The 22,264-nt window shown below is 50.5% G+C and overlaps 1 protein-coding gene across 4 annotated transcripts; it reads right to left on the minus strand.

The window, feature by feature from the left end:
• Positions 1-3,634: 3,634 nt before the first annotated feature.
• On the minus strand, positions 3,635-21,580 carry VPS33B (VPS33B late endosome and lysosome associated). Of its 4 annotated transcripts, none has more exons than XM_045452298.1 (23): positions 20,260-21,580; positions 18,882-18,962; positions 18,460-18,521; positions 17,290-17,339; positions 16,790-16,857; positions 12,442-12,487; positions 11,338-11,432; positions 10,955-11,059; positions 10,451-10,547; positions 10,152-10,229; positions 9,876-9,949; positions 9,511-9,597; positions 9,231-9,321; positions 8,768-8,842; positions 8,430-8,494; positions 8,253-8,307; positions 6,967-7,013; positions 6,286-6,418; positions 5,618-5,691; positions 4,758-4,859; positions 4,489-4,564; positions 4,280-4,396; positions 3,635-4,005 (listed from the first exon to the last, which is right to left on the minus strand). In XM_045452298.1, exons 1-23 carry the CDS (start codon positions 20,353-20,355, stop codon positions 3,926-3,928), a joined length of 1,854 nt encoding a protein of 617 aa, XP_045308254.1. In that variant the 5' UTR covers positions 20,356-21,580; the 3' UTR covers positions 3,635-3,925. The 4 variants fall into 4 exon arrangements, with proteins under 4 accessions (XP_045308254.1, XP_045308257.1, XP_045308258.1 ...); XM_045452301.1 differs by having other exon boundaries at positions 18,882-19,161; positions 20,260-20,371; XM_045452302.1 differs by having other exon boundaries at positions 18,882-19,036; positions 20,260-20,370.
• Between the last annotated feature and the right edge of the window lie 684 nt (positions 21,581-22,264).

Consider the following 22,264-nt stretch of genomic DNA (forward strand, 5'->3'; position numbering starts at 1 on the left):
AGTCGGGGGTGCCTGGGTGGTTCAATGGGTTAAGCATTAGACTCTTGATTTTGGCTCAGGTTGTGATCTCAGTTGAGAGTTGGAGCCCCACCTTGGGCTCTGTGCTGGCAGGGGAGGGCCTGCTTGGGATTCTCTCTCCCTGTCTCTCACCCTCCCTTGCTCTGTGTGTGTGTGTGTGTCTCTCTCAAAATGAATAAACAAACAAACAAACAAAAAAAAAAAACCCTGAAAATGGACAGTAAAGCACTTTTGTAACCTTTTTTTCGCTGAACATATGATACATCTGTAAATGCTAATATATAGCTTGGTTTTCAGTGATTCACAGTTGCATGATATTATGGCTGGAAAGTTCTCATAATTCAACTATTTTGCTAACAATGGTTATTTAGATTGTAATTTTTACAAATAAATGTCTTCATACATAAATCTTTGCATCTTGCTTTATTTTCTTACCGTTGATTCATAGAAGAGGAGCTACTGAATACTCCCCTTCCCATGATGGCAGCCTCCCCAGAAGCGTACCTTCCTCTCACCCTCCACAGCTCCTACTGTCCTTTTAAATCTCTGCTAATTTCACAGGCAGAGGGTGTCATCTCCTCGTTTGATCCCCACTTGCTGGATTACAGATGAAAGTGCACATTGTGCCTGTGTCTATTGGCCATCCATACCTTTGATGACTCCTTTTCATTTGCTTTTCCATTAAGACAAAAGTAATGGATGCTTGTTTGCTTCGTGTGCAGGATCATGTATCTCTCACTTTCAGAATTTAATTGGTGCTTTCAACATCCTTTAACTTGTCAGCGGCACACCAGACATTCACATGGTTCATGGAGCGAACCGTAGACACATTTAAAAAATTTTTTAATGTTTATTTTTGAGAGAGAGCGACAAAGCGTGAGCGGGAAAGGGGCAGAGAGAGAGGGAAACACAGAATCTGAAGTAGGCTCCAGGCTCTGAGCTGTCAGCAAAGAGCCTGATGTGGGACTCAAACCCATGAACTGTGAGATCATGACCTGAGCTGAAATCAGCTGCTTAACTGACTGAGCCAGCCAGGCACCCTGACACCACATTTTTTAAAAAGTGTATTTATTTATTTTTGAGAGAGTGTGCATGAGTGGGGGAGAGGCAGAGAGAGGGCAACAGGAGACAGAGAGTCCTGGCTGCCAGCACCGAGCCCAACGCTGGGCTTGATTTCACCAACAGTGAGATCTCATGACCCGAGCCAAAATCAAGGGTCGGATGCTTAACCCACTGAGCAAACCCAGATGTCCCTAGATACCACTTTTTAAATTTACTTGCACTCTCTGTTGATTAACTTGAAACTTATTCTGAAAGCTTCAAAAATTTGTGATCTTCAGACACGTTCCTGGGGCCAGCATTGTAAGTACCCAGAGATAAGGAAATGTTGCTATCATGTCCTTTACTCTGTAATTCTGAAGCCAACAAAGTCATAGGACCGTTGGAAGATAACCAGAGTATATGCCCACGTGTAAAACACCATGTAATTTGTGTTTAAATAGGACCCTTTTACAGGATCATGTATTTCTGTTGGACAGCATTGTTCTAGAACAATTATGTTCCAGAACGTAAGTGTGGTGCCGCTGTCTTTTCCCTTGGCCATACAATCATTGTCCTACCACCACATATTCTTTATACAAACAGCCCTGTCCGCGATGTCTTTGATCTTGTACACTAGCTTGACATGGCCCTGTAAAAATTCTAGCTGGATACCTGAGGTATGCATTTTGCTTGGAATATGTGCTGACACAGCATTCTGTGTTTTGAATAGTTTTGATGATCCAACAACACAGATTTGGATCTTTCTTCCAAGATCTTTCTTCCACAGTGGCAGCACTGTGAATTGGGGGACAAATAGGAAGCAGAGCAACTGGAATGGACAGTCTTGCAAAAACCCAGGCAAAAAATATTAAGTATCTCTGCCATGGGGACAGTTAGGAAAAGATGAGTCACAAGCGTTTAGAAATAATGGAGGGGCGCCTGGTGGCTCAATCCATTAAGTGTCTGACTTCGGCTCAGGTCATGAGCTCATGGTTTGTGAATTCCAGCCTCGCGTCAGGCTCTATGCTGACAGCTCAGCACCTGGAGCCTGCTTCTGATTGTATGTCTCCCTCTCTCTGTGTCCCTCCCCTGCTCACACACTCTCTCAAAAATAAATAAACGTTAAAACAATTTTATTTCAAGAAATAATGGGTAGTGGGACCAGCTGAATGTGGGGGATAAAAGAAAGCATCTGAGGTCTAGGATAAAATTTGTTGCATGAACAGAACTTGGGTAGACAAGGAGGATGTCAATTACAGGATTACAGGAAAAGGAGCAGATGTAGGGATTCAAAGTGAGGACAGGTTCACACGCATAGTGAACATGTTGAGTTGAAAGTGCCTATGGAAGCAGCGAGTTGGAAATACTAATGTCAAGTTCAGCAGCAAGATGAAAGCTTGAGATCTAGAAGTGGATGACAACAAAGGATGGAGAGGGGATAGGCAGAGAGATGTAATCCAAGAAGACAGAAGGACAATCTAGGAGACCACAGGAGGACAACAAAAGAGCATCATGGAAGCTGAACGGGAGAAAAGAGAGGCAGTTATCAGTGAGGTTAAGTTAGAGGAGGACCGAAAAGAGGCTCACAGATGTGGTTACAGCTCACAATTTTTAAATGCTGAGCCTGGCTGGCTCAGTCGGCTAAGTGTCTGACTCCTGATTTCGGTTCAGGTCATGATCTCAACATGAGATCAAGCCCCGCATCGGGCTCTGCACTAACAGCAGGGAGCCTGCTTGAGATTCTCTCTCTCTCTCCCCTTCTCTCTCCCCTGCTCACAAGTGTGTGCTCTCTCTCTCTCTCTCTCAAAATAAATAAATAAACCTTTAAAAAAAAAAAAAAGATCAAGGGAGAGAAAGGCCACTAAAATCATCACTTGGGGAGCACTGCTGACCTTTTTAGAAGCACTGTTTGCCAATGCCTGAAACTGCTCTAACAGGACATGAGCTTTCGTTCTGTAATAAAAGACAAATGCTTAAAAGTGAAGTGCCTTCTTAGGTTAAAACAGTAACGGACACATTTTTTCTAAAAGGATAATGAATCACAAGAAGTGCCTGGCTGGCTCAGTTGGTGGAGCACGCAACTCTTGACCTTGGGGTCATGAGTCTGAGCCCTGCGTTGGATGAAGTTTTACGGAAGGAAGGAAGGAAGGAAGGAAGGAAGGAAGGAAGGAAGGAAGGAGAAAGAGAGAAAAGTGAGAAAGAAAAAGAAAGAAAGAAAGAAAGAAAGAAAGAAAGAAAGAAAGAAAGAAAGAAAGAAAGAAAGAAGAAGGAAGGAAGGAAGGAAGGAAGGAAGGAAGGAAGAGAGATGGAGAGAGGAGGGAAGGAGGAAAAAGGAAGAAAGAATAATGAATTACAGATTTTTAGAATTGGAAGGGTGCTTACTGATCACCTATCTAATCCATCCCCCTCATTTTAGGGTTGGGGAAACTCTGGTACAGGGTGAGTTTCGGGGAGCACCAGACCAGCCCCAGAGCTCCTGCACAGTCCAGGCCACAGAACACACGAACCCCCACTGGAAGGCGCCCCTGGACTCCACAGAGCAGACAGAAGTGCATGGCAAGGACTAAACACGACATCTGAGAGCAGAGGTTTTATTTCCAATGATACTCAAACAGGGTTTAGCAAAAGGTACCTCTTCCTCCCCCTCTTTTCAGCACAGGCTGCACTTCATCAACAAAAAAGAAATTTCCTGGGGGCAGGAAGTGAACGCTCTGCTCAAGTAACTTTCTGCTAAAGCCCACGCAAGTTCTGCGCTCCCCAGCTCTGAGTAGGGTGGTTGGTGGACACTACATTAGCAGCTGGGACCAATTCCTGCATCCCCTCGGGAACGTGTCCAGGGAAGACGTCGACAGCGGCAGGGAGAACGTCAGGCTTTCACCTCACTCATGGCTTCCATGAGGCGAGCGCTGTTTGTGACTGCCGTGGTCAGAAAAATGAACCTGTACCCTATGGAGTCAAAAGCACCGGCGTCCGTGACTAAGAGCAGGTCGCGGGCCCCCAGCACCAGCCACGTCAAGCCCTCGGGTCCACGGTCCCGGCTGGATCAGACACAGACGCATCCGCGCCCCGGTCCCGCACACAACGGCTTGCAGCACTCGGTGGAAAGGGCGCCCTGCTATCCGGCCCACAGCCAGACCGGCGAGCGATGCCGGGGCCAGTCGAGGAGCCTTCCTGAGCACTGCCCCTTGTCCCCCACATCCCACCTTCTGCTCCCTCTTACCTTTCTCTCTGCCCAGGAAGCGGAGGGCTGAGATCTCAGAGAACGTGCAGCCACCCAGGAACACCACCAAGATGAGGCGCAAGGACTCGCTGGAAGCCTTGTCTTCCTTGGTCATGTCTGCGAAGATCAGAGCAGACGCTGCGTGTGGCGCGGTGCCCGCCCCCACCCGCTGCCGGCGCCGGCCCGCCCGCACGGTCAATGCCACGCACCTGTGAACGCCAACTCGCTGCAGTTGAGCAGCCTCAGCACCTCGTCCAGACCCTGCCAGCTCCGCCGCTCCAGCACCTGGGGGGCAGGGGGGGGGGGCACAGGCGCCGCTTTCAAGCCCGAGACAGTGTCAGGCCTGGGAAAGGAGGGAGGCAGCAGGCGACCGTCGCCTTTCTTGTTAGTTACCGGGGCGACTAACAGTCGGGACAGGCCAGGCGGCCAGAGAAAGCAGAGCGCGGAGTATGAACGGGAGCGGGTCGCCTGTCCTCACCTGCTCAATGACTCGGCAGCTGAGGGGCACGTAAGCGCCACTGAAGACATACGCCATGTCCCGCGGCACTTTCAGGTCATACTCGCCATCCACACGTGGGATCTAAGGGGTAAAGGGGACTATGTGAGGCGTGTGACAACTCATCCCTCCAGCCCTTTATGCAGTCAGGGAAAAGTAGCATATCCCCCAAAACAGTTCTTATTTCAACTAAAGGGAAAACTGGCAAAATCCCTATTAAAAAAAAGGAAAAAGACTCCATAACCAAAGATTAAAGCTTTCGTTCAGTATCCACTGATTCCCTTGAATAAGCTCCCCACGTTCCCTGTGAAGGGCTGAAAAGAAAGATGCCCCTTTGCTGATTTCTTGGTGACATGGGACAGGTCTGTCACTGACGTGGCACTCAGCCTATCCTCTGGCATTGGCGGGTGCTTGTTACATGTTTATTAAGTAAATGAATCTTTGTGTCTTGTCTCGTTACTTTTTAATTTTTTCAATGTTTATTTTTGAGATAAAGAGAAACACACACAGAGTGGGAGCGGGCGAAGGGCAGAGAGCGAGAGAGGGAGACACAGAATCTGAAGCAGGCTCCAGGCTCTGAGCTGTCAGTACACAGCCCGACACGGGGCTCGAACTCACGAACTGTGAGATCATGACCTGAGCTGAAGTCGGACGCTTAACCGACTGAGCCACCCCAGTGCCCTGTGCCTTGCTTGTCTCATTATTAAATTAAGCTCATGCTGTAACGCTACTGAACGGAAGGATCTTTGTAAGAACAAAACAACAGAGAGGTTTGCGTGAATTCAAAGCACTCCACAAAGGACTGGACCCACGGCTGCCCCGTCTGTCCTGATCCTACGTACCAAATTCAGCTTCTTACTGATGGCACGAAAATTGCTCCTCTTGGCCAGAGAACTGAAGGCATCAGTAATCTTCCCTGGGAAGGAAATCTGTGCTGGATTTCATTTAAGGTCTACAGGGTCATGACATCGCCACAGGTGAAAGCACTCAGGAAATGACAAACGGCGGGACCGCTCACGTCTCAAGACTCTCCTCAAAGCCATTCACCTGGAATTCCCTAGACCCGATCAAGACATCACCACCCTTCTCCCCAGCACGGTCTCCCTCCTCCTGCAGGGTGCCAACTATCTACTAAGCGCAATCCGCAGGGTGAGCCTCGCTTACTGGCTAAGTGTGTGGGCCTTGGAGTCAAACTGACCTGGGCTCAAATCTGACTTATCGAGGGATGTTGAACAAGTCACATAACCTCTCTAAGCCTGTTGCCTTATCTATAAAATGGAGATTATGAACTTACTTTGTGAGGATTGACAAACTGTTACCTAAAGGTCTTAGTGCTCAGTAAGTGGACAATACGTGGAACCTGCTCGCGGCGGAAGCAGTGGTAATGACAGTGAGAGTGAAGAATCCCGTTCTCCTTCCCCAGCTCATTCTCTCCCTCCCGGGGTGCTCTGCCTGTTGTGAGAAGAGGGGACTCGGGCCAAGGAAGGGGCTACCCGTGCCCTGTGCTCACCTGCAGCCTTGTCCGTCACCAGCTTGCTCACTTTACTCTCCACGGCCGTGAGGGTGTCCCCAGGGGCCTGCTCCGTCAGGAGCCCCGCTCGCCGCAGATTGGAGAAGGTTAGCAGGTGCTCGGGGCCATAGCTCTGAAGAAAATGCAATTCAGCCACTTACTGCGCACCCGCCACACCGTATCACATTGGGTGATATGGAGGTGAGGGACAGAAGGGTCATGTATTCTGTGCCCTGAAGAAATAGCCAAACAGCAAACAAAAAAGAAAAAAAGAAGCACGGAACTGAGAGAGAACAGAGAAGGCCACTGATGTAAGGGTGGTGGGAAGGGCTTCACAGATGAGGTAAGACTGGAGAAAGACCTAGAAGGAAAGCTGTATCAACGCCTTCCAAGGCGCTGAAGTGAGGGAGAGTCCCAGGGGTGAGAACTCAGCTCTATGGCTCCAGTTCTCCCAGCACTGGCCATCCACCAAGAGAACCGAGAGTGAGAGTGGGAGAGACAAGGGCGTGGGAGGGTCTCCACGTGCTGAAAGGTGACCGTCCTGAGACGCTCTAAGAGGGAGGCAGACGGGGAACAAAATGGGGACACAGACAGGAAAGGGGCCATTTCTTCTGTGTCTTTTAGGAACGTCCCATGACCTCCCTCCGCCAAGTTCCCCCGAGTGCATTCTCCTGGCCTTACCTGCAGATACTGTGTTTTCAGAGATCGGTAATCCTTGGGAATCAAACCTGGTAAGGAAGAGGAGACAGGCTCCTGCAAACACCGGCTGAAGTGTCCTGAAATCTACAGTCAGACCACCCACCCACCCACCCACCCATCCTCTTGCTGCCAAAAAAACCCTTAACCAGGAGGAAAGGAATCGGTAAATGTTAACCTTGCATCCTATCCAGCCGATTCTAAACTGACTCTTAAATTTAAGCTTGCTCAGTGAGAGACAGAGCCTGGATCTGAGAGTTCCATGGCAGAGGCCTGCCTGAGCCGCCAGGGCGCAGAGGGAGGGACGCGGGGAGGCGGGCTGCTCCCAGCGGGGGTGGCGGAGGGATGCGGCAGGAGGGAGGGGGCTCCTGCGCGTTTCTTCCTGCCGTTGGGCCAGCGCTACTGCGAATCACTTTACCGCTACCGAGGAATAGGACAGATGTTCAGATGAAGTCCAAAAGTGCAGCCTGCCATGCTTGCCTCCAGGGAGGTAGGGAGAATGGGCTTGCGACTCTGATAGTCAAAGGAGATGTAGAATAAGCCGACCACTCCTCGGGGCGGAAAGCAGCCTTGAAGACTAGTCCCCACCTGGACGGCTTCCGCCGTACACACGAGTTGCCGTAAAGGGTGAAGGGAGTGGAAGGTGCCTCCGGCCGCAGATGAGTAAGTCACGGGGAAGAATGGCACAGCACGGGGAATAGTCAATGGCACTGTAACAGCGCTGTATGGTGACAGGCGGTAGCTGCCCTTGTGGGGAGCCCAGCGTCACGCGCACGGTGCCGCACACCTGAAACTAACGTGACATCGTGTGCCAACTATACTTCCCGCTGAAAAAAAAAGCAGGTGAAAAGGCTGCATAAGCAGGTTAAAAGGTCTGCCACAAAAGGTCGCAGGATCTGAGCTTTTGGAAATGTTTGTGCAATTCCAAAAGGCTGTCCCCTTTTCCTGGACTGTATCTTCATTAGGAAACCTCGTTGAAGGCAGGAGGCCAGATGGAATAAATGCCACTCTGCGCTAAGCCTCTGCGGTCCTACGATGTGACGGGGACTGTTCTGGGGGCTTGGCTGTGGTCCTGCTTAGGGTCGGGATGATAAATTAGGACCTGGGGTGTCTCACTCAGAACAAAAACTGCTTTATTTTACGGGGGAAAGAATCCAAATTACTGGGAAACGTTCTGTCTGCTAGGACATTCGTCTCCGTCCTTCAAAATGATTTCTGCCATCCCTAAGGTACAGTTTTGCAATCTGGCGTCTTCAGTTCCAGGGGCTCACCATTCTCAGTGATGGACAAAAGGCACATGAGGCGAAGGCTCTCTATAGGCGACACCTGCACGGGAAGACAGAGTCAAAGACAGTTCAAGTTTCAGAACATACGTTCTCTCCCTTCCTCCCGCTGGAGGCCAACCCCACCGCGAAACACCGTTCCCGGAACCCCGGCCACCTGCTCACCTGCCGGTCTATGTGTTCTTCAATGTAGCTGGTGCTCTCCCGGATGTTGAAGCCCTCCAGCAGCGCTGTGAGTAAACACAGGGGAGCCTGTTACGGGGCTGGGGTGGGGGGGAAGGTAGTGGAGGGGGGTTGCCACTGTGCTAACAGGTGTCTATCTCCCCATCTTTCTCCATCCTTGGGGTGAGTTAAGGACCCCCAGGACTTCTAGCAGGGAGCAGCACTCCCCACAGCCAGCAATGGCCGATAGGAGCCAGAAGGCATCTCTGCTGGGTGGGACGGGGCTGGGAGCAAGGGAAGCCTTAGCAGGGGCAGGAGCCCAGCAGGACCGCCGCAGCTACCGTGCTCGGTCTTGATAAGCTCCTGGAAGTCCTGTTTGGTCTTCTTCTTCATGATGGATTCACAGGCCCCGATATCTACAGATAGGACAAAAAGCGAGCTGACGTACTCCTGGTTCTAAAAGGATGTGCCTTTATGTCCAGAAGAATAAAAACTTCTTACTGGCCATGTTGGAGACAGTTATGTGATTACGTGAGAGAGTGCGTATAAATTAGTTAGAATGATACCTGGCGCTTCAACTATGTAATAAAATTATCTAACGTTGTAATCGTTACTGCCGTTAAACCTATAGAAGTATACAAAACAAACGAACAAACAAACAAACAAAACTTCTTAAGGCAAAATGCAGAAGCCCCTCTTCCCATGTCAGACCAAACAAGATCACTGTGTGCTGGGTGAACAGAGAGCTCCTCTCTTGGGAGAGATCTCTGAGGCATCCCTTCGCCCTCCCCTCATGAAACCTACGGACGCTCAGCAGGCGGTGCTCCTGTTTCAGTCCCTTGAGCTCCTGGGACACGAAGTTCTTCATCTGCTTGATGTCCATGCCTCTCCGGCGCTGGCGGAAGATCCCCTAACGTCAGCCTCTCCCGGCCCTCAGACATGAGCAGCCACCCCTCTCCCCCAGATCCCCCCAATGTAAGGGAAAAGACAGGCGGCTGTCGTCATATCAGAAGGGAGCCGAAGGGCAGCAGCCTTGGGAAGCCACTGGGGAAACAGAACAGAGGACCCCGGCCTAGAGCCTCACGTCATACTGAGCCTGTAAGTTCCGGGCCTTCTGGCTCAAAAAGCCAAAGACGTTGGAGAAGTGTTCATTACGAATCTCATTAAACACCTGCAAGGGGAACAAGACGGCAACGACTTACCAGAGAGACACCCAACCAGCGCCTCCTCCCTGAGCAGTGTGATGAGCGCACGAGAGCAGCGCCCAGCTGTTCTAGCAAAATCACCGAGAAAGCCGAGCTGATCTTCTAAGTGTGTGTCAAATATCAGCTCCGCGCTCGGGGTGCGCTCGCTCCCGGTGGGGAATCCCTCTCCCACAGGCTCAGCCTCCCCTCCCAGAGCCGGGGCCCACGCCCCGGGCAAGCCCACAGCCAGCACCCATCCCCTCACCTTGTCCTCGGCATTGAGTAGCACCTTTAAGCTCCTGTCAGAGGATGTGACTTCTGGGCCAAAATCGACACTCCCTTTGAGAGCAGAGGGAGCAGCTGTGAGGACCTCCGCTGAGGCCTTCTTTCTCCTACCCGTTCCTGAACTGCCATTAAAAGTCCCTGAACTATCTGGAAGCTAGCAGTCGGCTCTGAGTCTGGGGCTCTCCCACCAGCCCTGCCCCACGCAAGAGGCCCCGGCCGCCGAGCACCACCTCCATCTCGCCGGGACGCCGCTCACCACACTTGATGCGGAACGTGTCATCCACCAGGCCCTCGTAAACCACCTGGGAGCAAAGTGCCGTCACAAAGTCCACGTCTGAAATGAGATCCCCACCCGTGAGGGTCCCCCCGGACCTATACGTCTACCCAGTTCACTCCGCGTCAGCTCCCGTGCCTCCAGAGGGCCCAAGCGCCACGCTCCCCATCAACGATGGCATTCACAGCCCCAACCTGAGGGTCCCATCTGGGCCGCCGCGTTCGCCATATCCTCACGTCTCCGAGGGTCCAAAGACAACGGGAGTGCTGAGCATAACGTACCTCTGTCCAGTAGGAAGATGTGTCCAATTTCTGGCCTTCGGCCCTTGGTTTCGCCATCCTCCTCCTCTTCCAGTGTCCTCCACAATTCATACGACATCTGCCAGGGACCAGGAAATTCCCAGTCTTGTGTCCAGGTCCCTGTGACAGCCCGCACCTACTGAAGTCCTCTTTTCCACATGACACCTCTATCTGACCCCAGGAGGGAAACTAATTGTTAACAATACGAACTCCTGCACCCGCACCTGTTCCCACCCCTTACCCCTCCCCATGCCCATAGAGGCGTGTCCTTGGCCCCAAAGAAGACATGTAGGAGTGTTACCCCTGAGGCCCTGGCCCTGGCCTTTCCGTTAGCCACACAAGTCCTCCTCTCTGAGGACCTATTCCAGAACAAGAAAAGCAAGCTAAAGAATATACCTCTTATCACAGATGCCCATGGGCAGTTCTTGGTGGGTAGAGAACGGGTGGAATGGGGGCTATCGGGACAAGATTGCTGCCAGTGCCCACCTTGGCACATCTGCCAATTCCGTAGCAGTTAGGGAAGGGTCCGTACAGAGTGCTGAGGAGGTGTAAGGCCTGCGCCACGGTGTTGATCCAACGCTGATCTCCCTCCTGCAGGGGCCATATGGGCCACAAAGATATGGGCCAAGCCAGCAGACCCATCTGGAGAGGGGCTAGGGCAGAAGGCAGGGTGTGGGGACTGCTCGAAAGCTTTCATTCTGATTGGCCCCAGAGCAAGTCCTGCGGACATCAACCAGTAGCATTTGATCTAGAAACCAGTATCTCGAGTTAGAGGAAGGTTCCATCAGTATTTCCAGCCCACTGTAGCCCACTGGACTCCATGTTTGTCCCCACCTGTCAATGCCAAGACCCAAGGACCCTGCACTTACCAGGAAGTAGTCCCTGAAAAATTCTGGGAGCTCCATGCTCAACAGATCCACATCAAGAGGTAGCAGAGAAAAGGCCCATTCGTCACAGCTCACATCTGCGGGTACAGACGGCGTGAGTCTCCCTGCCGAAGGCACGGGGCTCCGCGCTGAGCAGGTCGGTCCCCACAGTCATGCCGAAATATCGGAGCACCTGCCACATGCCCAGCATGACACGAAGCACGGGATACCCAAAGATAAGTTTAAGACAGAGTCTGTGCCCTGAATGAGTTCACGGTCTGATAACAAAAGGAGACCCGTACACCACAGCCACATCACGTGGTAAGGGGTGTGTGTGCGTTAGGGCGCCGACAAGAGTGCTGAGGAAACATCATTCCCTAGTGGACAAACACTGACAGGAAGCCACACAGGCGCAGGCACTGGGGCACTGGGGCTACTGTGGTGAACGGAACGGACACGCTCCCCATCTTCCGCGAGAGAACCTCAATCTAGTGGAAACGCACCAGACACATCTCATCACGGCTGTGCCCCACGGAGCTAGAAGAGGAATCCAGGAGCACAAACGTTCAGGGATCGAACCTCAACTATAGGGAGCATGGGAAGAGTATAGGGGTGCCGGGGCAGAGGAGAGACAAGCGACATTTAAGCTTAGAATTTGAGTAAAATTTGGGTATGGAAAAAAAAAGCTGAGGGTGGAGAATATTCTAGGCAACGGGAACAGCATGTGTGAAGTGCCCAAGGCAGGAGGAAAGGAGGGAGCAGCACACGGTGAGGGGGAGGAGGGAGGGAGGGAGCAACCACAGGAGGCCAAGGAGGCCCCCGGGTCCCGGCACAGGCGGAGTTCGGAGTTCCAGCCAGGAGCACGGGGAGCACCGTGCCGGATGCAGAGGCAAACAGAATGGAGGGCGCGCTCTCCCTGTGGGAAGGAGTCTCGGAAGGTAGGAATGGCGGCACCTGGCATCCCCTCCGGCCCTCCCTTTAGGGCCGTCTCCGGCCCCCCCTCGTCAGGAGCCTCCCCTCCTCCCAGGCCCACAGGCAGACACAGGGAGCCAGCGATCATTCCCTTCTTCGTGCTCCCCGTTTCCACTCACAGTGGCCTTCTCTCACCTCCATAGACTCCCTCTTCCTCCAGCACCATCTCACACGCGTGAAACTGAAAGACAAGAGGGAGTGGCTGGTGACCGCCGCCTTCTCTGTGCTTCCGTCTCTGGAGCTCCACTGTCGCTGCTGAGGACAATACCTACTGAACCCAGCACCCACAAGGGAACGTGGACTCGGACGGCCAGGGAGGACCACTGGGACCGTCTAGCCCAGGGCTTTGTTTCCCTCTCATCCCCTTTATTTATGTATTCAGTCCAGTGCTCCTCTCTCCCCGAGAAACTGGAAAACTGCACAAAGGAGAAGGTATTTCAGCTGTCACCGAAGGGTGAGTCCCACAGACAGACGTGCGAGGGAGGGCACGACCGCGCCTCGGAGAAAAGGGGTGGTGGCATGGAGAGGCTGGTCAGCGCATGTCCAGGGGACCCCTGGAGTCACTGGGAGGGGTCTGGGGATCCAGCCCGGGAGTCAACGGCACAGGGTGTTTAAAGTAAGGGGTGTGTGCGAGAGAAGAGAACAGGGAGGGGCACGAGAGCTACGGGGAGGATTCTAGGGAACACTGAAATTAAAAGGGCGCACCATGCGAGACCTGGAGAGAAGACAAGGATGGCATGGAGGGGGGAGCAGGGGGCGCAGCACCTCTAAAGGCAGGACGGTCAGAGTCTCAGGGAGAACGGGCAACAGTGTCAATGCTGGAGACATTAGGACGCGCGTGAACCAGGCATCCCTGGATTTGACAACAGAGCCCTGGGAGGACTCAGCTTAAAGACCGAGGTGGGCGTGAGGGTGTGGGAGCAGCGGCGGCAAGACCTCTTCACAGAAGTGTGGACACAACAGGAGGCAGAGCCCCCGACAGGGAGAAGACACGAAGCAGGGAGGATCATCTAGAAGACACAGACACGGGGGCGCCTGGGGGGCTCAGTCGGTGAAGCGTCCGACTTCGGCTAAGGTCGTGATCTGGCGGTCCGTGGGTTTGAGCCCCACGTCGGGCCCTGTGCTGACAGCTCGGAGCCTGGAGCCTGCTTCGGATTCTGTGTCTCCCTCTCTCTCTGCCCCTCCCCTGCTTGCACTTTGTCTCTCTCTCAAAAATAAATAAACACTAAAAAAAAGTAGAGAAAAAAAAAAAAAGAAAAAGTGGCAGACATGGTTGAAGACAGAAGAGAAAGGTCTACCTAACAAAGCAAGAGGGTAGAGAAGGAGCATGGATGTAGGGCTAAGAACACAGGTGAACCAGCTGATCAGGGAGGGGAAGAGGCCAGAGTCACTTCCTCCTTTGAGACCAGTGGGAAGAAGGCAAAATAATTAGAGGCAATGAGGAGAACAGTGAAGCATATCATCTGATACTGACGATGATGGTACCAGTGTACATTAAGCATTTTACACGTGCTAGGCATTGTCCTTAGCGTTTTATAAGGATTACCTCTCACAATCCTAGACTGACTCTACAAGATGTGGAAGATTAATGCTACGTGTTCCTTATTTTACTTTACACAGAAAAATCCTATTCATCCCTCACTTATTTATTTTTCTTTTTAAAAAAAATGCTTATTTATTTTGAGAGAGAGCAGGGGAGGGACAGAGAGAGAAGAGAGAGTCCCAAGCAGGCTGCACAACGTCAGTGCAGAGCCTGACGTGGGGCTCGAACTCACTTACTGCAAGACCATGACCTAAGCCGAAACCAAGAATTGGATGCCTAACCGACAGAGCCACCCAGGTATCCCTTTCTTTCTTTTCTTTTTTTTTTAAAGTAGGCTCTGGGGCACCTGGGTGGCTCAGTTGGTTAAACGACTGACTTTGGCTCAAGTCATGATCTTGAAGCAGTTACTAAGTTTGAGCCCCGCGTGGGGCCCTGTGCTGATAGCTCAGAGCTTGGAGCCTACTTTGGATTCTGTGTCTCCTTTTCTCTCTGCCCTTCCCCCATTCTCGCCCTCTCTCTCTCTCTCTCTCTCAAAAATAAACATTAGAAAAAAATTTTTAAGAAAAATAAAAAATAAAGGAGGCTCTACACCCGATGTGAGGCTTGAACTCACAACCCCGAGATCAAGAGTCATGTGCTCTATGGACTGAGACAGCCAGGTGCCCCATCCCTCACTCATTTCTGTCCGTAAAGCTGAAACTGTAGGCCTACTTTTAGGGCTGAGAGTTCCAGAGCCCAGATCGATAATTGCCAATCTTCATAATTAAGAAGAGGAGTCTCGGGAAGAGAGAGAGATAACCTCTTTGCTACGGCTACTGAGAAAGAGGTGGTTCAGTGACAGAAAATTCGGTCAAAGAATCTGATTAGTTAGGATGTGAGATGGAGAAGATTCACTGAAATACCGATTTTGTTTTCCTGTGTAAGAGGGAGGCTTGTAGGATTATTTGAAACTATTACCAACTTGTTCTATCCCATTTAAACAAATCTGTCCTTGGAAGTACACTTTGAAAAAAGGGGTTTTGTAAGACTCCAAAAACTGGAATTTACTGCCACAGCTCCTTTAATAACATTAAAAAGTAACCTATAACTCCGAACAGTTATCATAGTCAATAATTTCTTGCCCTGGTAATGATGTTATACTTGAAATATCTGTATTTCTAAACAGAATAAACAGCTGTAAGACTCTTCGACAAATTTTCAAATGATCTTCAATGGAAGATCACTGACCCTCCTTCTTATTCCTTTCACATGATAAGAAAACAATATAAGCCTGTGATTTCACAGTAAAAGTTGAAAGCCATTTAAATCAAGCGAGGTAACTACTTGCCATTTGCAACGACACGGATGGATCTAAAAAGTGTAACGCTAAGAGAAGTAAGTCGGTCAAAGAAAGACAAATACCATGTGATTTCAATCATATGTGGAATTTTTTTATGTTTATTTATTTATTTTTGAGAGAGAGAGAGAGAGAGAGCACGTGGGAGGGGCAGACAGAGACAGAGAGAGAATCCCAAGCAGGCTCCACACTGTCAGTGCAGAGCCCGATGTGGGGCTCAATCTCACAACCAGGGGATCAAGACCTGAGCTGAAATCAAGAGTCGGACGCCTACCCGACTGAGCCACCCAGGCGCCCCTCACTTGTGGAATTTAACAAACGAACGAGCAAAGGGAAAACAAAAGAGAGAGAGACATGAACCGAGGAACACTCTTAACTACAGACAACACGCTGCCGGTCATCAGGTGGGAGGTGCGTGGGGGGACGGGGGGGACAGGTGATGGGGAGTAAGGAGGGCGCCTGCGATGAGCACAGGGTGATGTATGGAACTGGTGACTCACTGCCTTACACACCTAAAACTAATTACGCTGTATGTTAACTATACCGAAATTAAAATAACAAAAGGTGAAAATGCTCAGCCCTGTTATAAAAAAGGGAGGTAAGTACTACTGTCAACTCCATCTCATAGATGAGAAACTGGGACACAGAGCACTGAGGAACCCCATCCAAGATCACACAGTTAATCAGAGCTAAGCAAGGATTCACAGCCACTTTGGCTTTATTAGTCCTAGCTACCGCTTCCATTTTCTCTAGTTTCTTGGGGAAAATTGAAAAAGAATAAACCCCTGTCCTTTCAACCTTAATTTCCATCTGCCCTACATGCGACATGCACGATTTGGTACAGCTTTATAGGCCTAGGGCAGGCAGTGCAAAGACCTGGTACATCATTCCTTCTCGTCAGTAAGACGGAGGATGTACCCATGATGCACCTTGCTGACGTGGCAGTGACAGCAGAGTTGGATGGACTCAGGAAACGGAGGAGCCACGGCAGGTCACCAAACACTACAAGTACTGAGCTAAAAAGGATGGAAGAGACCTAGGCTGGTCGTGCTAACTCCTGTGGGACCGTGGGCCTTACTTCCCTCTGCTGCTCAAAGCTGGGGTGGAGTTCAATGGTCTCTAAGGTTCCTTTCTCGTGTAAGAAAAGGCTTTTCCAAAGTATATCGGTATGGTTCTAGTAACCCGGAGGCAGCTGGCCACATGCCTTGGATGCCTTGGATGAGCATGACGGGGGGCGCGGGGGGGGGGGGGTAATGATTTATTGTATTTATTATTAAAGGGATAGAAGAAGAAAGTCACTGAAACCATAATACAGTGCACCTTACAGTACAGAAATTTGTGTGAGAAGGGATACACAGCAGGTTCTACTTCACAAGAAGTCTACGTAGAGGCCACCTCTCACAATTCCACAGTCCTTAACTGGGGCAGTTTGATGACAGACCCTCCGCTAAACGGTAAGGACCATGTCAATGACAAGACCAGGACGGGTATTTTGTTCAGTCACATAGTTTGCTTCGCAGGAGATACGGCTATTGGGCCCCGGCCCCTTCCCAGCCTTGCATCTTGACCTACCTTCTCCTATTCCCACCAGCACCCAGACTCACCTTCTGAGGGCTGAAGATCACTTTGTATTTCCGAGTTCGGCCAGCCAACTTGTCAGCATTGACGAGACCTACAGACACAAGGAACGCAATCCAGAAAGCCATGGGCCATTTGTTAGACTAGAAGCAAGGAAGCGGATATCCTCTACAAGTGGTATGGCCAACCCGAAACATCTTTTCTTTTTAAAGTGGGGAGTTTTTTTAAGCTTATTTATTTAGACAGAGACAGAGAGAGACAGAGCAAGTGGGGGAGGGGCAAAGAGAGACAGAAGGAGAGAGAATCCCAAGCAGGCCAAAGCCCACTGGCAGCCCAAAGCCCGACATGGGGCTCGAACCCATGGAACACATGATCACCACCTGAGCTAAACAGACGCTTAACCGAATGCGCCACCCAGGAGCCCCTCGAACCATCTTTTCTTTTAAAAGGTCCTCACGGCCCAAGCCCTTAATCTTGGCCACTCCTTCCCAGGTCTTAGTTACACGCAGCACCACGGCATACTCACTGGCAACGTATCGCATGTTCTTGATGCGCGGTCTGACCAAGAAGCACAACCTGCGGGAGAGAAAGGGAAAAGAACCAGAAAGCCGCAGTGAAGGAAAGTCATGGAGGCGGTGATGGCAGCTTGGGAGGAACTGAAATGTGAACTCTCTCACCATCTGCTCGTCTTGCCGGGCCTACCGTTCTCAGCCGAGCCAAAGCTCGGCCAGGCTCCCCTGGCCTACAGAAGACTCCCTTCCGTACAACAGCTACACCGGCACTCGGGGTGGGGGTGGGGGGCGCCAGGGGCTCCTGCTCTCCCATAATTTACAATCTACTGGGCAAAATGAGATGCACGTATGTATGGAGTATATTAATAATCAAGTGTTAAAAATAAAACAAGAAAGTATACAAGATAGTGTTTTTCAAATTGGGGTATTTTCCTCTAAAGGAGGATAAATGTTACTTATGACAGAAAAACAAACAAAATAAAAACACAGGCCAGACAACAGGCTGTATGCGACCGAGTGCCAGGTGAACAGGACAGATACTAAACACCAGGGAAATGCGGAGGAGGAGAAAAGCCCCCAGGAGTGGAAGGGCGACCCAGAGCTTCATGGAGCAGGTGGCACTGGGCTCTGAAGGCTGGGTGGTTTTCGCAGGAGCAGTGAGGGCAGGAGAGAACTGCACGCAGTGAATGGAGTGGCCCGGGGCAGGGGGCAAAGGCATAGCTGGGTGGCGTGTGTGTGTGTGTGTGTGTGTGTGTGTGTGTGTGTGTGTGTGTCAAGTAGAGGCTTGAGGGGACAAGTGACAGACGAGGCTGGAAAGGCAGCATGAGCCGCGCTGCAGACAGCCTTGGAATCTGTGATGGTCAATCTGGACTTCGCTCGGGAAGTAAGGGGAGCCTTGGAGGTTCCTGTGAGGAGCGTAGTGGAAATATTTTTGGACGATTAATCAGTCTGGTTTAGCGACGGCAGACTGGATCAGAGAGAGACGAGAACAAGGGAGGGAGAAAGTGCCGAAAGGGAGACCAGTTACGAGGCCACGGCATGACCTAGGCGTGAGTTGGTCGAAGTGAAGGGAGATGAACCAGAGCGCAAACATGGCGCCAGGCTCCAGCCAAGGCCAGACCGGGGGCAGACGTGCGGGGCCCTCCTCCAGCCTGGGGCCCGGACGGACTCTCCCAGACACTCACTGTTCACTGGAGCTGCCGGCTGGCTTGTTCTCCACCTTGTACAGCTTGTCTACTTCATGTTGCTACAGAGAGAAGCCAACAAGGCCAAGGATGTAAGCGCTTGAAACCCAAAGCGTGACACAAAGGGGACTGCAGTAAGGGCTCCTGTTCGTGGTACTTTCTAGGAATCAAACTGCCTCCCTGACAACCATCCCACCGAACTTTCCTCACGCTGGCAACAGAAAAAAATAAGAAAAAACCAAGACCAAACAATTCAAAAACAATCCAAACAATAGCATCGATCCCCCTTCATCCACCCGATTCAGCTACTCTGCATTTACTAGTAGGGTAGTCACTCTTTGGTAATTTGTACTGCTCATCAAAAGCAAAACTGCTTGATGAGGAAAGAGGGGCCAGAGTCCACTGGGAAGAGGGGCAGGTACCTTCAAGATGGAGACATTGGCGATACGATCCAAAGGGCTCATGAGATCTGCCTCAATGAACAAGTCTTTTTTCCCCGGGAGCTGAAGGACACAGTATCTTGGGTCACTCACAGGTCCCACACGCTCCCTCAGCTGAGAGCCTGTCCAGCCATCCACTTAATAAAAGCACAGACCGAGTTGGGGGGGGGGGCATCATATCATCTACTCCAGCACCTTATTCATTGTCTATAACCACACTGGACATTTCTTTATATATTCACCCCGTCTGTCTTCTCATTTCCTGTACCAGTGGAAAATTATTTCACCTTCTTTCCAAGGTTAAGGCCTGTCACTCAACACATATATATAAATATATACATTTATTAAGCACATGCCATTGCTTGATTCTTCACTATGGACTCACTGGAGACAGTGTTGAACAAAACAGATGTCCTCAAGGACCTTCGAATCTAGTGGGGAACATGTACATTAAACAAATAAGCATATAACCCATTACCACTATAGCAACAACATTATTTTCCAAGTAAGACAAGATAAAAATCTCAAACTCAGCTTTGCTTCTCTCCACCTTCACGAACAATCAGTAGATCTTTGAGTCTTCTTCCGCCCCGACTGAAAATCCATCACTTCCCTTCATTCCCACTGTCACTAATTTTGCCTCATCAATGGTCTCCCAGCTAGCGTTTCTCTTGTTGCCCGTGTTACCCCACTCCACACATGGCTATGAGCCATCTTCAAGCATTGCTTCACGCAGTTAAGGGGGGAAAGAAAATCTTCAGTGGGTCCTAAAGCCTACTGCATAATTTGATTGCTCTCTTCCCTGTAAATGCCTTGTCCTTCCCTGATTCCTCAGCTTTGCTCCTACCAACCAGTCTATCTGCCTGGAACACGGTCCTCCATTTCCAAGGAGAATATGCTTATTCCTCACAATGCTAGAATCTTTGAAACTCCTGACCACTCCAACGAGAAATGGCTGCTTGTTCTGAATGCTTCTGACACTCTAGCTGTCACCCGTTTACCACGTGATATCACCTATGTGGTTAATTTGCGCTTCACAGGGCTCCTACTAGAGTAAATCCCTAACGACAAAGACGTCTTAACCATCTCTCCATCCCCGGTGATGCGGGGCACGACTGGTCTCCCTTGCCTCTACGAAAAACGAGTGACTTTCATGAACTGTCCGTCAGGTCCCAAGCAGCTCTTACTGCCCTCTGGTTTTCCACCCTAAATGCTTCATTTTTGGACCTGCTATAGAAACTCCAAGGACAATACCAAGGGCCTGGACCCAGACCAAGGGGACTCCGCAAGAAAGAACAACGCGCGCAGCGAGCGCTAAACTGTTGATGCGGTAAAGGCCCCAGGCGTGGCGGGCACTGACCTGCTCCAGCAGATAGATGAGCTGGTCTCGGGCCAGTCTCTTGAGCATGGAGAAGTCAGGTAGCTCTGGGGCGTCCAGCCGATGGGGAAAAGCCATGGCAGCGAAAACCGGAGCCGCAGGGTGGAAGGGGGACGCCCTCGGCTCGGAGAAAGTCGGCAGCAGCCCAGGCTAAGCGCAGGGCGGCGCTCCTTCGGGCTTGGGCACCGTTCGAAAGAGCCCCCCGAAGGGGCTCTAGCTCCTGCACTGGAATGAATGGCCACCTGTCGGTCAGACAGCCGCAGCGTCGGAGGACACTCGTCCAGATCAGCAGCCCCGGGACCGACCCGCCCCTCCCCGGTCCACTCCCCCAGTCCCAGGATTCCGGTCTACAACCGCAGGTTTCTTTCGCGGCGTGCGGGAAGAACCCCGCCTCCTGCCAGAGAGCGAAGCGACTTCCTAGACCTCCCGGAAGTCCCGTGCGCTCGACCAGCGCTTAGCGTATCGGGAAGGGGACGGCGTCCTGGAAGGGACAGTTGAAAACGCGGGAGCAACGGGCCAACGTTCCAGTCTCATACCTGGCCAGAGGGGAGGGTTCCTATCATAAAGGGATGACATCTTAAACTAATTTTTAAGGGTACACCCAATTCTCCCAGTTCGCGCAAGCGAGGGTTGGACACTTGCTAGATTTTGAGAACTTCGTAAAATGGGCGAGGCCGACTCGGAGTCCGGAGGGCACTGATCTCTGGGGATCTTGGCTGTCAGTCAAATCTATTCCACAAACTTGGCTGCCAAGTAGGAGCGCTCTGGCTTCCCAGCTGCAGGAGGCAAGACGCGGAGAGATGGGGCGGAGAAAAGGGGAACGCGTTAGGATCCAATGGAAGCTAAGTCCTGCCCCCTGTGACCTTTGGCTACCGGAGTTTGGATAAATATCCTTCTTGGGAAAACGGATAAATAAGCTGTGGCATATTCATACAATAAAAATAACGGAATAAATGAAAGAACCCAGATACAGGGTGGCATCTGTATGATGCCATTAATATACAGTTCTAGAACAGGATAACATAATCAGTGGTGGAAAATTTTTCAGAAAAGTGATTGGCTTTGGGGTAAGAATTGCCTGGGAAGAGAAATTAGGGAATTTTCAGGGGTGATAGTAATCATCCATATCCGCCTTGTTTTTTTGTTTTGTTTTGTTTTTAAGCCATTGTAATGGACGGATCCGCTGAGAATACCTGCACTCACTAATCAATCATAACATCACATCCTCATCTCGTGGTGAGATACGTAGAAGTACAAAGCATCACTCAATACCAAAAATTGAATCTGATCAAGTCTCAAGATCCAACTACCAGTTGATAGGAAATATAGAGAGTAGTAGGGACATGATAATAGACATCATAGGAATAAAATGAACTGTATCCAAAACACAGGAAATACGTAAGGTAAATAACCCATAAAACAGTGAAGGGAATAAAGTGGAAGAAACTACTTTAGAATATGATACTCCCGGGACATAACCACATCGTGCAATGTTGCAAAATGTGGACCTTGTCTGGATCCTAATCCCAAGAAATCAAACGTGGAAGTTATTTATGAAACAGTAAGAGAATATTATCGGGATGTTAGCTGATATTGAATACTAAAACTTTTAAGGTATAGAAATGGCTTATGTGTCTATGTTAAAAAGGAGTCCTAATCTCTTTGAAATACATATTAAAGTACTTACAGATGAAATAATATGAAGTCTAGGATTTGCTTTAAAATAAGCCAGGGGGACCTGTGGGGCAAATAATGAAAAAGATTGGCCATATGTTAAATGTGAAACCAAGCAATGGGTACACAGGGGTTCACTGCATTACAATATTATCCCTACTTTCATATGCTTGAAAAATCCTCTAATACAAGATTAAACAAAAAACAAACAAGAAGCTTTTCTGCTCACACTGGGCTTCAAGAGCTCATCTAGTATTTTGTACTGAGCTTTTCCTACTCCCCCACCCCTCAGGAGATTGAATCTCAGCTGCGG

Source organism: Leopardus geoffroyi, chromosome B3, assembly GCF_018350155.1.
Source record: "Leopardus geoffroyi isolate Oge1 chromosome B3, O.geoffroyi_Oge1_pat1.0, whole genome shotgun sequence".
Taxonomy (NCBI): Eukaryota; Metazoa; Chordata; class Mammalia; order Carnivora; family Felidae; genus Leopardus; species Leopardus geoffroyi.